We start from the raw sequence: 13362 nt of genomic DNA on the forward strand, positions 1-13362 counted from the left end.
TCAGCCTCAAGCATCCAGGAGAAGGATCTGTCCATCTGCTGCTTGGAGACGGCCAGTGAGGGGGAGCTCCCCACCTCCTTAGGCAGCCCCTTCCACGGCTGAATTACTCAAACTGTCAAGAATTCCTCATATCTTGCCAGTATCATTCTCCATGTAATTTAAACCCTTTACTTTGGGTCCTCTCCTCTGCTACCAACAGGGACCTTTCCTTATGCTCCTCTGAGTGACACCCTTTCTAATACTTCAAGAGAGCCGTCCTGTCCCCTCTCAGCCTCCTCTTCTCCAGGCTGAACGTTCCCAAGTCCCTCGGCTGACTCGGTCTGCAGCTTCTCCTGGCCCAGTCGGAAGGGAGGTGGGAGTGCAGCCGGCCGAGGGGCTGCAAGAGGAGGACCCCTCCTCCTCCCTGGCTGGTCCTGCTCCACAGGGCGCGGGTGCCGGGTTGAGATTTGCCAGCCCTCAGGTTGGGTTGCTCCTCTCCCCAAACGGCAGCTGACCGCCAGACGGCAGAGGTCGTCTCCCTCTTAAGGTGAGCCCCAAACTCTCCAGGGGTTTCCTGGCCCAGAGCTGGCAGGCCCCCGTGGGCCACAGGCCTGATCCAGCAGCCTCCTTCTTCCTTTGGACTTGGCAGGGCTGCACTCTGGGTGCTACAGTGATCTCTTGTGCCTGGGGCCGCTTGGACTTGCCTGTTGGGAGTGTGGCCCGGCCCTTTTGCAGGAAAGGGAAGCTGCTGGCTCAGGGTCTGGCTGCCAGCTGATCTGCTTGCTGGGGCACTGGGCAGGAGGAGATGGGGCAGAGGGCCCTGTTGCTGCCTTCTCTGGGACCCCCGGGCTGCCCTGGAGGTGAAGAAGCATCAGCTGGGAGGGCTGCACAACGCCCTCCCCGCGACAAGCCCCCTTCCCCCGTGCAGGTGGTGTGTTGATGTCGGTGTGACCCCTTGCCCAGGGCCTTCTCTGACCACTGTGCTTGCCTTTCCCCCCTCTTTCTCCGCAGACTTTTCAGTAGTTTAGGAGAGCTGAGCACCATTTCCCAGCGCAGCTCTGGCACCACCTACACCGTGCGTCCTGGCAGCCGCTACCCTGTGACCCGCCGCACCCCCAGCCCGGTGAAGCCAGCCCTGGATCGGACAGACCCGCTCAGCACGGTGCGGCCCTACGGTCTCACCCCACCCACCATCCTCAAATCTTCCAGCCTCTCCATCCCACACGAGCCGAAGGAGGTGCGCTTCGTGGTGAGGAGCGTGAGCGCCCGGAGCCGCTCCCCCTCTCCCTCCCCGGGGCCCCCCTTGCACACCCTCCACCCGCCCCGGCCCTTCATGCAGAAGCCCCTCCATCTGTGGAATAAGTACGACGTGGGGGACTGGCTGGAAAGCATCAACCTAGTCGAGCATCGGGACAAGTTTGAGGACCACGAGATCGAGGGCACCCACCTGCCGGCCCTGACCAAGGAGGACTTTGTGGAGCTGGGGGTGACGCGGGTCGGGCACCGCATGAACATTGAGCGGGCACTCAAACAGCTGGTCGACAGCTGACCATTCCAGGCAGGCAGCCCTGGCCTCTTCCAGGGCCAACTGGCCAGTGGGTGGGGGCCCTTCCCCTAGACTAGGCACCAGGCGCTCTGGGGGTTCTCTTTCTACTCTGACCACTGCACTGAAGGGCGGGGAGCTGGTGAGGACACCTCCCCTTTCCCTCCATCCCTCGCATTGGGCCCCACATGCACCTGGCCTCCCCCTCAGGAGCAGGGATCTTGCATGACCTTCCCCATCCCCGTCCCTTTCTCTCTGAAAGGCTGGCCTGCATCTCGCTGGACATGCCTGTCCTCGCAAGAGCCCTGGACGGAGGGAGGGAGGGAGGGAGGGAGAAGATACTGTACCCAGGTGGATGCTGCTGCTGCTGGCTCAGAGCACAGGCAGGGGGAGGTGGGGGGCCAGAAATTGTCGGTGGGGCAAGGAGAGCAGGTCTGTCCAGTGAGAGCCGGGTGGGCAGCTGCGTTATGATGGGCTGTGGAGGGCTGAGAGCATCTTGGTGTGGTGGCACTTGAATAGTCTCTGGGATGCAAAGTGGGCTTTTGGAGGGTCAGGTGCCAACTTGGGGTGGGTCCAGAAAGTGGCTGCTGTGCTGCCTGCCAGGGGTGCAGGCTGGTTTGAGCAGTCGGTCAGCTGGACCCACAGCTCCCGAAGTGGCACCTGCAGGTTGCATCTTCTGCCAAGTGAGGGTGCAGGAGAGGAGCTGCTGCTAGGGGGGGGGGGAGGCAGCTGGAAAAAGTGGAAAGGGCCCCAGGCAGGAGGTTGGCAGGCTCCCCCCCCCCCAGCTTCAGCTCCTTCCAGTGCACGCTCATTGCCAGGAGGACCCAAAAGAAGCACCTGTGGCAAGGGTCAGACACACACGCACACACGCACACACACAGAGAAGGCCCCGCCTTTTGGAGGACTCTGTTCCTTTGCCCTGGTGGGGGCGGGGGGGGGGGCTGAAGTCGCATGGATAGAAGCATGTTTGGGGGCATCCAAGGGAGGCGAGCAGAGAGTCCCGCTGCTTCTGCTTTGCCTGCATTCATGGGGAGGGGGGAGGTCTCGTTTTCTGGGGGGTCATGGGACGCATCGAAGGAGTCTCTATAATCTCTGTGCATTTCTGTAGATCTGCCGGGGATCCACACAAGAGGATCTCCCGGGGCCAGGATCCCCACCCAGTCGTCTGAGTCACTCATTTTTGCATCTTTTTAATCAGCTATATATTTGAAAAGGAAAAAAAGAACAAATATCTATATATCTATATCTATAGCCACCTTGTTTTGTTATGGTTTACTAAAGCTATATCTTGCTGGGCAGGGGGCACTGTGCTGCTCCCCCCTGCAATGCTTGTGGGAGTTTTTAGTGACTGAATGAATGACTGTCGGGGAAAGTTCCTATAAAATCTGCTAATCAGATGCTCCGAAGTGTAAAGATGCTGGGGGGGGGGGGGCACAGAATTGCGCTTGTTTTGGGAGATGCATCAAGTCTTCCATTCTTGCTGGCCAGAGCTGCAGAGAGGCTGGAGGGAGCTGCCTCAGTTCACACAACTCCATGAAGGGTTGCCAGACTCGGGGGGGGGGGGGCTAAAGAGCACCTAGAATTACAGCTGGCCACTAGGCCACACAGTTTGCTTCCCCTGGAGAAAAAGGCAAAGGGTGGATTCTAGGACCTTGGGCCCCACAGAGTTATTAGCAATCATAAACTACGTTGGATGCGAGAGCCGATCAGCTGGAATGCCAGGCTCCATCCCTAAATCACCAGGAATTTCCCAGTCTGGCATTGGCAATCATACCAGAAGCCAGGCCAGGGGTGGGGAACGTGGTAGTGCAGGGAAGTCATTTTTCTCAGACAGGCACTGGCAATTTGAGGACACTGTCAACTTTTGGTAGGGCAGAGGCTGGATGTGTTCATTCTTCTGGTGCTACTGGGCAGGAAGAAAGAGAACCCTGCCTGCCTGCATTCTCCCCCAAAAGTTTGCAAGTTTTCTTCAAGCAACTGGGCAGAGGAAGGTAGGGAGCTCCCCCAAAACACACAGCCAGCTTTTGACTAGCTCCTGCTGGGTCATCAGGAGGTATTTTCCTTAACCTTGCTGTAGGTGCCCAGTGGGGGCTTAGACCTTGCCTCCCAGGTCCCGTGGGGGTGGGGGGGAGATGCTGGATCACCTGGACAGGCAGCCTGCAGGGTCAGCAGATGGCCTGTCTCAGACCTCCAAAATTAGACAATGATGGAGGCAAGGAAGATGGGACAGAATCGCTGATGCTAGAATTTCCAGCTGGTGGCTTCCAAACCTGAATAAATGCAGGAAGAGCACAAGACATTCATTTCTCAGTCTCTTTCCAGAGAGGAAGCTGCACTCTTGGCCAGTCAGCCCATTTGAGAGCAGGGAAATATTTCTTCCCACCCTCTTCCCATCCGTCCTGGGCATCCAGAACCAAATACGCGTGCCCTTCCCAGCCCTGGCATTGCCTGTCCATACCCTCATGCAGCAGCCCCGTCACTTACCATACGTAAAAGGCATGTTGTCCTAAGCAGGTCTACTCAGAAGTAAGACCCACCTTACTAGTGGGAAAGCATCCTTTCAGCCCCGTTGCCAGACCACAACAAGCTGTGGCACTAACATTTATTCATCGTGTTTAAAATATTTTTACCCCACTTCTCAGTGTAAAACCTTTGAGGCAGTTCATAACGTGAAATAAGTAAAAGATAATTAAGCCAAGCCACCTCCATAAAGTCCAATCCTATCCTATAAGCAGATCAGACATCAGTTAGCCTCATGTGCTAACTTGTGCATAAAATCCAGCAAAACTAGTCGGCTCCTGATTGGAGAATTCACTGTATCCGCTGTTTGCCTTTGACCAGAACGATTCAGAGTCGATTTCGAAATATAGATAAGCCCCCCAAAGTCCAACCCCCCCCCACACACTCACACCCCAATAATTCATAAAGGGGATTCCTGTTATTTCCCTTGTGTGACGCTTCACACTGTGCCATGGCCAACGTCTGATAAGAGGGGTGATGTGGTGTGCAGGACTGGAAGTGCCGGGGAGGCCCAGCCAATATCTCCTCTGAGCAAGTAAGAAGCTCAGGTCAAACTTGCCCCTGAGCCAAGCCCACAAGCCCCCACCATCTTCCGACTGCCTGATCGTGCTCAGATAACCCTAAACGGCAGGGCAACCTCAGCCCAAGGGTTTTGCATTGTCGTGGCCTGTCAACCAACACCTCCACAGGTGCCTTGATACACAGCTTGCTCTTGTGCCCGGACATACGTCCTCAAGGGCCACTGGCATTCCAGCCGCATGTTCACGAGGAGTGGTCATGCTGGGCGATGTATGTGGCTCCAGACAGGAACCTGCAGCCCCCCCCTGCATCTGTCCTTCTGTCCCCTTCATCCCTGAGTAATGATGGTGGACGTCCCAACTAGGCCAAAGGCAGCATCTTCCCAGAGTCCCACGTGGGAAGCTATGGGAGTCCTCTTCAGCCAACCAACAGAGGCAGAGCCCCTTCCTAGCTGCCTCCCCAGCCTGGGCTCTTGTCTTGCACCTTGGAGGAGGATGGTCACTTGCCTTTCTTGCCAGTGGGCTGCCCCTGATGACCCCTCCTCCCCCTTCTTCCTGGTTGGCAGCTGGCTCGCTGGCTAGCTACGCACCTGGGTGCAGTCCCGGGTCTCTGCCCCTTCTGCAGCTGCTTCTGGGGCCCTGTGTGGAGACCCTCCCTGCACCCCGCCTCCACTTGAGGAGGCTTGAAAACTGCTGACCGCAACTGGTCTGCAGGAAGTTCTTTTTGGGACTGGGGGAGCCCCCCGCCTTCGCCCTTGTGTGGAAGAGACCCCCAAGGGCTGCTGAGCGGCACCCGACTTGTCGCTGCTGCTGCTGCTCCCCATGAAGGCCCGCCAAGCCCCCCGGCACGGGGGCAGCTTGGCTCCTCCTCCGCCAAGCAGCTGCAGCCGTAACTGTGCTTGCGAGCACTGCGTGAGACCCTCTAAGCGAGGCCGAGGCTTCGAGCCTTTGGCCAGGAGGACACCACGGCTGAGTCCCAATCAGGTGCCACCCCAGGAGTCCAGAGGTCCAACCAAGTGCCCCCGATGCTGAAGTTCCTTGGACTGCCTTAGGAGGTGGGTGCTGGAGGGCAGTTCAAAAGTTCTGCTTCTGCAGCCACAGACATGGCCATTGTCCCCCCCCCTCCAAGCCCCTCTCTAGGAATGGCCCCGGCCCACCCCAGCTGAGCGACTCCTGGCTTTCCCTGCATTCTAATGCGTAATTCTGAAGTTAACTGGCCCGCAGTGAGAGCCACCAACCCCGCCCAGGCAAATGATGAGAAATCGCCATTTCTAGCATTTCTTCCCACACTCCAAAAAGTCCCCCATTTCTCTGAGGTCTGGAGGCCAGCAGCTACTGACAGAGAGAGGAGCAGCAATGGATGAGCCACCCGATTTCTGTCCCGTCGTCCGGAAAGGCATTCTTCAAGCCACCCCTGGGTCAGGGGGCCGTTGCAGCACCCGAGAAGGGGCCAGGGGGGTTCAGCACCCCAGCAGGAGCTAGGAAGCCTCCGAGGGAGTCCCTTCTAGCCAGCAGAGGCCAGGGCTGAGGCAGCCCCTCACGGGAAGGTCAGTGGGAGCCCCAGGCCCGGCCCGGCAGTGCTCAAGAGGTTTCTCGGGTTTGGTCTGTCTGCAGGCAAGCCTGAGGCTGAGGCCGCTCCCTCCAAGTGAGGACTCCTCAGCCTGAGAGGCCCCCGCGTGGCCTGGAGCATACGGATCCCTCAAGCCCCCCTTCTGCAGGTCGCTCCCCAGGGCCCACCTTTGATTTCCTGGCTGGGGAGCACCAGTGGTGCGGGCTGCATTGCCATGGGTCCGTCTCGTGCCACAGAGCCCTTGGCTTCTCCTTCCTCCCCACCTCGTCCTCCTCACCCCGTTCCCAGCGGAGCAAAAGCCAGGCTTCTTTCTCTGGGGACGGATCCAGCCCAGACTGTGCTCCACCCACAAGAGCAATTCTGTCCCCAGCTCTCTTCTGAGCCGGTCCGGCATCACGATCCAAAAGCCATTCCGGAGAAGGTGGGCAGAGGGACGGGGGAGGGGCTATCCCAAAACCGACTCCAGGGCTGTGGCTGGGCCCCCCCGGGCCACGCTGGGGGCAACTGTGATTTCTCACGGCTTCTCAATGACCTTTGTTACTTTCTGTGCAAAGCAGGGACAAGATTTTTGCTCTGGAACTGTTTTTTAAGGTTATTGATGCTTTGGGGGGTCTCCACTCAATCCATTGACTCTCTGCACTCAGAAAACTTCGGTTTGTCTTTCCAGACTTCAAAAGTAAGGACAGCAACAACACCGTGCACATTCTCCTGGTCCTAGCTGCTGCGTTGCAGACAGAGGGGGAGTCGGGTTTAATTTGCCGCACAGAGGCCATGCAACAAACACCCCCCACACACACACACACACCCCACTCTTGGACTCACCCTCTGTCTGGTGCCCACGCCAACTCACCTAGGTCCTTTGGTTGGTTTGGTTGTTTTTTAATTGACAGGGTCAGTTTGACGTCACCCCTTATTTTATAAGGACCTCCTTCCTCAGGAGGCCTGCCCTTCTGCAGAGCAAGGGAGGGGTGACTCATTCACCTCCCCACCCCTGACGTTGTGATAGGCCCCCCCACCCACACAGAGATCTATGTTTCTTATAGTATTATTATTATATTATTATTATTATTATTATTATGTAATAAATTTATAAGAAAACTTTTAGCTGTTTCCCTCGTCCTCTGTTCCATCAGGGTGGTGTGGGGGTCCTGCCTCCCCCGTGACGTCTTCGGGACCCCGGGGTCAGTCGGCCCCCCTGGCACTAGGCATGGAGCACGGCGGGGCTTGACACATGGGTTAGGGTTAGCTCAAGCAAATGGGGGCACAAGTGGTATTCTCTTCAATCTTGCCCGTCAAGGGAAGAGGAATGCGTCGGGAGAGGAAGATAATGGAGGTGAATCACTGGCTGCGTAGTTGGTGCCGGCAGGAGGGATTTGGTTTCTGGGACCATGGGATAGGCTTTCTTGAGGAAGGCCTACTAGCACCTGATGGACTGCACTTATCGAAACTGGGGAAGAATGTGTTTGGCAGGAACCTGGGGAGATTCATCAGGAGAGCTTTAAACTAAAGCCACTAGGGAAAGAAGACGATCAACATAGGGAGTGTAAGGAAGGAAAACGATCGGAGGCAGCCCAACCGGCAAGGCCAGCTCATAGGGAACCAAAAGTAAAAGGATTCAGCTGTCTTTATACTAACGCCTGAAGCATGGGCAATAAAAAGGAAGAGCTGGAACTTCTCATGCTGATGGAAAGGTATGATCTAGTAGGCATCACAGAAACTTGGTGGAATGATTCTCATGACTGGAATGTAATGGTGGATGGATATGAACTGTTCAGAAAAAACAGAATAGATCGAAGAGGTGGAGGAGTAGCACTGTATGTGAGGAAAGGGCTTACCTGTCAGGAAATTCTAGTGAAGGAGAGCATATCTACAGTGGAAAGCATCTGGGTGAAAATAAGCGAGGGGAAAACAAACGGTGTGGTGGTTGGTGTCTGCTACCGACCGCCTGACCAACGAGAGGATGTGGATGCTGCACTTTGTGAGCAGCTTGAGAAAATATCCAAGCGGCAGGACCTTGTCATCATGGGTGACTTCAATTTCCCAGATGTGTGCTGGGAAACAAACTCTGCGAAGCGTCCTCAGTCATGCAAGTTTCTGACCTGCCTGGCTGACAATTTCATTTATCAAATGGTAGATGAACCCACAAGAGGTTCAGCCATACTGGACTTAATACTGACCAACAGGCAAGAGTTGGTGGATGAGGTGAAGGAGGTGGGGACCCTAGGGGGAAGTGACCATGTCCTCATAGAATTCCTTTTGAGATGGGGAGCCAAGGAAGCTTGTAGCCAGACGCGGATGTTGGATTTTTGTAGGGCAAACTTTAATAAACTCAGAGACATGATGAGTGTCATACCATGGACGAGAATGCTGGAAGGGAAGGGAGCATGTGAAGGGTGGGCGCTACTCAAACAGGAGCTATTGCATGCTCAATCAATGACTATTCCAGAAATACGAAAACACTGCAGGAGCTCTAAGAAGCCTATTTGGATGAACAGAGAACGTCAAGAGGAACTAAGAAAGAAAAGGGAAATGTTCAGGAAATGGAGGGAAGGACAGAGCTCTAAAGAAGAGTACCTACAGGTTACTAGGCACTGTAGATCAATCATCAGAAAGGCCAAAGCTGAGAGTGAGCTAAGATTGGCCAGGGAAGCCCATTGTAACAAGAAAAGATTTTTCAGTTATGTGAGGAGCAAACGTAAAGTAAAGGAAGCAATAGGCCCACTGTTGGGTGTGGCTGGACAAACTCTAACGAAAGATGCAGAGAAAGCAGAAAGGCTTAGTGCCTATTTTACATCTGTATTTTTCACACAGGTCAAAGTGTTTAGGCACATCTAGAGATGGCCGTAGCCAAAGGACAGTGTCTGGGTGGCAGGTTAACATGGATAGAGAGGTTGTTGAGAGGCATTTAGCTGCACTGGATGAGTTCAAATCCCCTGGTCCGGATGAAATGCACCCGAGAGTACTCAAAGAACTTTCCAGAGAACTTGCACAGCCTTTGTCCATCATCTTCGGAACCTCTTTAAGGACTGGAGATGTCCCGGAGGACTGGAAGAGAGCAAATGTTATTCCAATCTTCAAAAAAGGGAGGAAGGATGACCCGGGAAACTACAGACCAGTGAGTCTGACCTCTGTTGTGGGGAAGATAATGGAGCAGATATTAAAGGGAGCTATCTGCAACAACCTCAGATATGCAGATGATACCACTCTAATGGCAGAAAGTGAAGAGGAACTAAAGAGCCTGTTGATGCGGGTGAAGGAGGAGAGTGCAAAAGTTGGCTTGAAACTCAACATCAAGAAAACAAAGATCATGGCATCCGGCCCTCTCAATTCCTGGGAAATAGATGGGGAAGAAATGGAGATAGTGACAGATTTTATTTTCCTGGGCTCCAAGATCACTGCAGATGGGGACTGCAGCAAAGAAATTAAAAGACGCTTGCTCCTGGGGAGGAAAGCTATGGCAAATCTAGACAGCATCCTAAAAAGCAGAGACATCACCCTGCCAACAAAAGTGCGTTTAGTCAAGGCTATGGTATTCCCAGTTGCAATGTATGGCTGCGAAAGTTGGACCATAAGGAAGGCCGAGCGTCAAAGAATTGAGGCTTTTGAACTCTGGTGCTGGAGAAGACTCTTGCGAGTCCCTTGGACTGCAAGGCGAACAAACCGGTCAGTCCTAGAGGAGATCAACCCTGACTGCTCTTTAGAAGGCCAGATCCTGAAGATGAAACTCAAATACTTTGGCCATCTCATGAGAAGGAAGGACTCCCTGGAGAAGAGCCTAATGCTGGGAGCGATCGAGGGCAAAAGAAGAAGGGGACGACAGAGAATGAGGTGGCTGGATGGAGTCACTGAAGCAGTAGGTGGAAACTTAAATGGACTCCGGGGAATGGTAGAGGACAGGAAGGCCTGGAGGGTCGTTGTCCATGGGGTCACGATGGGTCGGACACGACTTCGCACATAACAACAAATAACAATCTGCAAACATCTGGAGGACAATTTGGTGATCCAAGGAAGTCAGCATGGATTTGTCTCCAACAGGTCCTGCCAGACCAACCTGGTTTCCTTTTTTGACCAAGTAACAGGTTTGCTGGATCGGGGAAATTCGTTTGATGTCATTTACTTGGATTTTAGTAAAGCTTTTGACAAGGTTCCCCATGATGTTCTGATGGATAAGTTGAAGGACTGCAATCTGGATTTTCAGATCGTTAGGTGGATAGGGAATTGGTTAGAGAACTGCACTCAAAGAGTTGTTGTCAATGGTGTTTCATCAGACTGGAGAGAGGTGAGTAGCGGGGTACCTCAGGGCTCGGTGCTCGGCCCGGTACTTTTTAACATATTTAGTAATGATCTAGATGAGGGGGTGGAGGGACTCCTCATCAAGTTTTCAGATGACACCAAATTGGGAGGACTGGCAAATACTCCGGAAGATAGAGACAGAGTTCAACGAGATCTGAACACAATGGAAAAATGGGCAAATGAGAACAAGATGCAATTTAATAAAGATAAGTGTAAAGTTCTGCATCTGGGTCAGAAAAATGAAAAGCATGCCTACTGGATGGGGGATACGCTTCTAGGTAGCACTGTGTGTGAACGAGCCCTGGGGTACTTGTTGATTGTAAACTAAACATGAGCAGGCAGTGTGATGCAGATGGCCTGTGTGGCCCCTTCCAACTCTAGGATTCTAGGATTCTATGTCTCTGCCCTTCATCCCGACCGGCCCCGGAAGCTGTGGCTGCTTCTCACCAAGTGCCTGGGGGAATTCTCCCTGGCCCGCCTGTGCCTGAGGTGCCCCCCCCCCAAAGCTGTGCCAGCAGCCCCCATCCTGCCCGCTTGTGGCCATTTCCCACTGCTGCCTGGAGGAGAGCCATGTGGGCAGTGGGTCAAGGCCCAGGGAGGCGGAGGGGGTGAGCCAAGGGTCTCTTCTGTCAGCCTCCACTGCTTCTCGGATGGGCAGGGATCCCAGGAGATGCTCTTGGCGAGGGGCAGCAGGGTCTTTCCCCGGCTCTCCTGCAGCCTCTTCCCACCAGCACTGCGCTGGTTCAGCAGGAGCAGTGCCCAGAGACCCTGGCCCTCAGGAGACCAGCCCTCTGGAGGTGGCCAGGGAAGAGATGGTCCTGGCTCACAGGGGTGCCCTTGACTCCTGGCTGTCCCTGCAGGTGCCCCCAAGAGAAACCGGGACCTGGCAGGACGCGCACAGACCACTGGTGCTGCTGAGGAGAAGGGATCGGGGGGAGGGGGGGGCTTTGCCTTGCCTCTTGGCAGCTGTGCTTGTGACCTCGAAGGGCCCGGCCTGATTCCCTGCTGCCCTGGCAGCCCACCAGCTTTTCCTTCCGGCTCTGTCACAGGGGAGAAAGGGGCACTCGGGGGGAGGGCCCTGTGGTGCCCAGGGGCTTAGCGGCCTCTTGAGGGGGGGGGCAGCATGGGGCTGTGATGCCAGGAGTCAGCAGCAACAACCAATGCCAGCATCACCCATGGCACACAGCGGACCGGGCTCAGTGCCAGACCTCTCCCCCAATAATGCCTCTGGCAGGATGCAGCCGAGTGGCTCCCGTCCTTGCCTCAGGGCTGCAGTGCTGGGGGGGCTCCTGCCCCACTGCTTCCCCCCTTGCCCTGCGCGTCCTCTCCCAGTGCAGGGGCTGTGGAGCTCCCGGCCAGGCCACCTCTCTGGTTCCAGAGGTCCCAGGGGTCAGTAGTTCATAACTGAACAGGTAAAGCGATTTAGGTGTCTGAGGATCGTCTTCAAGTCAGACTTGGACTGCGGGACCATCTGACATGCTTGACCGATTCAGGGAGGCTGCACTGGAGAAAGTTTTGGGTCCAGAAGCACCTTTGAAACCAACAGAGTTTAATCCTGGGCATGAACGTTTATTGCACTCATTTCTCATGCTAGCAAAGTTATGCTCCAAATCCTACAAGCTAGGCTCCAGCAATATGTGGACCGAGAACTTCCAGAAGTACAGGCAGGATTTCGAAGAGGCAGAGGAACTAGAGATCAAATTGCCAACATACGCTGGATCATGGAGAAAGCTAGGGAGTACCAGAAGAACGTCTACTTCTGCTTCATTGACTATGCTAAAGCCTTTGATTGTGTGGAGCACAACAAATTGTGGCAAGTTCTTAAAGAGATGGGAATACCAGAGCATCTTATTTGTCTCTTGAGAAATTTATATGCAGGTCAAGAAGCAACAGTGAGAACTGAACATGGAATCACTGACTGGTTCAAAATTGAGAAAGGAGTTCGGCAAGGCTGTATACTGTTGCCTTGCCTGTTTAATGTGTATGCAGAGCACATCATGAGAAAGGCAGGGTTAGAGGAGTCCCAAATACTGGATGAGGAAAGGATCATGTGACTATTCAAAGCTCTGACTTCGAATATTTTGTGGGTCTCTCGGGTGCGATGGGACTCATCTCCTGCAGACTGAGCTGGCTGCCCGCTAGAACCAGGACTCAAGGCCTTGCAGGGGCTTGTGTTCCAATCCTCGCACCGTGCAATCTGGCCATAGTCTTCCCGGAGAGATACCGCAGGGGGAGCAGGAGAGGGGCTGGTGGGAGTAGGTTGGCTGGTGGGTGGGGGAAAGAGGAGAGGCTACAGAGGCTGGCGGGTGAGGAGGAAGGGAAGTGCTGGGGAGGTGGGAGTGAGACGCCCTCTGCAAGCCCTCACAGGTCTCCCTAAACCTCAGGGACAACTGCCACTTGTCTTTTACGTAGGGCACTTTTGTCACTGGGCACGTGCAGCCCATTTGTGGCAGACACGTTGTGATGTGGGCATCTGCTTGGGGAGACCGGGGCTTGTCCTGGAAGTAGGCTGGGTGCTCAGACCGTGACTAAGGAAGGGCACAGAAGCTGCAGAAGAGGCGGGTGCCATTCCCTGCTTCAGAGCTGCTTGGGCCCAGGTTGCTGCTGGTGGGCAGGCTGTGTTGGGGGGTGGGGGGTGGACATGCCTCTGGGACCCAGAGAGGAGAGGGTGGGAAGCCCTGAAGGTGAGCCCCACCAACACCACCACGAGAGCCCTCCTGGGGCCCAAGACATCCTGGCCAGGCCCACGTGACCTCCTCCTCCTCCTCCCCCTCCTCCCCCCACATCCTGTCTCCCCTCCAGTTCTTGCCTCCACAGCCCCAGGAGTCACCTTCCATGTCAAAGAAGTCCTGAGGATCACCAAGAAGAGATGTAATATCCAGCTCCAGCTGGATACCTAAACGAATCTGAACGTGGCCTTCACTCGCTTTCCCAGCCTC

At 55.0% G+C, this 13362-nt stretch overlaps 1 protein-coding gene across 9 annotated transcripts in view; it reads left to right on the forward strand.

Moving 5' to 3' along the window:
* SHANK3 (SH3 and multiple ankyrin repeat domains 3) overlaps nt 1–2765 on the forward strand; it is a 223397-nt gene extending 220632 nt beyond the window's left edge. For 6 of the 9 annotated variants that reach the window (XM_077340559.1, XM_077340560.1, XM_077340562.1 and 3 more), the window contains one exon: nt 991–2765. In XM_077340559.1, the coding sequence (XP_077196674.1) occupies nt 991–1528 (538 nt within the window). In that variant the 3' untranslated portion in view covers nt 1529–2765. The remainder of the gene's footprint in view (nt 1–990) is intronic. The other 3 variants (XR_013231452.1, XM_077340564.1, XM_077340565.1) reach the window with 3 other exon arrangements.
* The last annotated feature ends 10597 nt before the right edge of the window (nt 2766–13362 follow it).

Source organism: Paroedura picta, chromosome 5 (assembly GCF_049243985.1).
Source record: "Paroedura picta isolate Pp20150507F chromosome 5, Ppicta_v3.0, whole genome shotgun sequence".
NCBI classification, from domain to species: Eukaryota; Metazoa; Chordata; class Lepidosauria; order Squamata; family Gekkonidae; genus Paroedura; species Paroedura picta.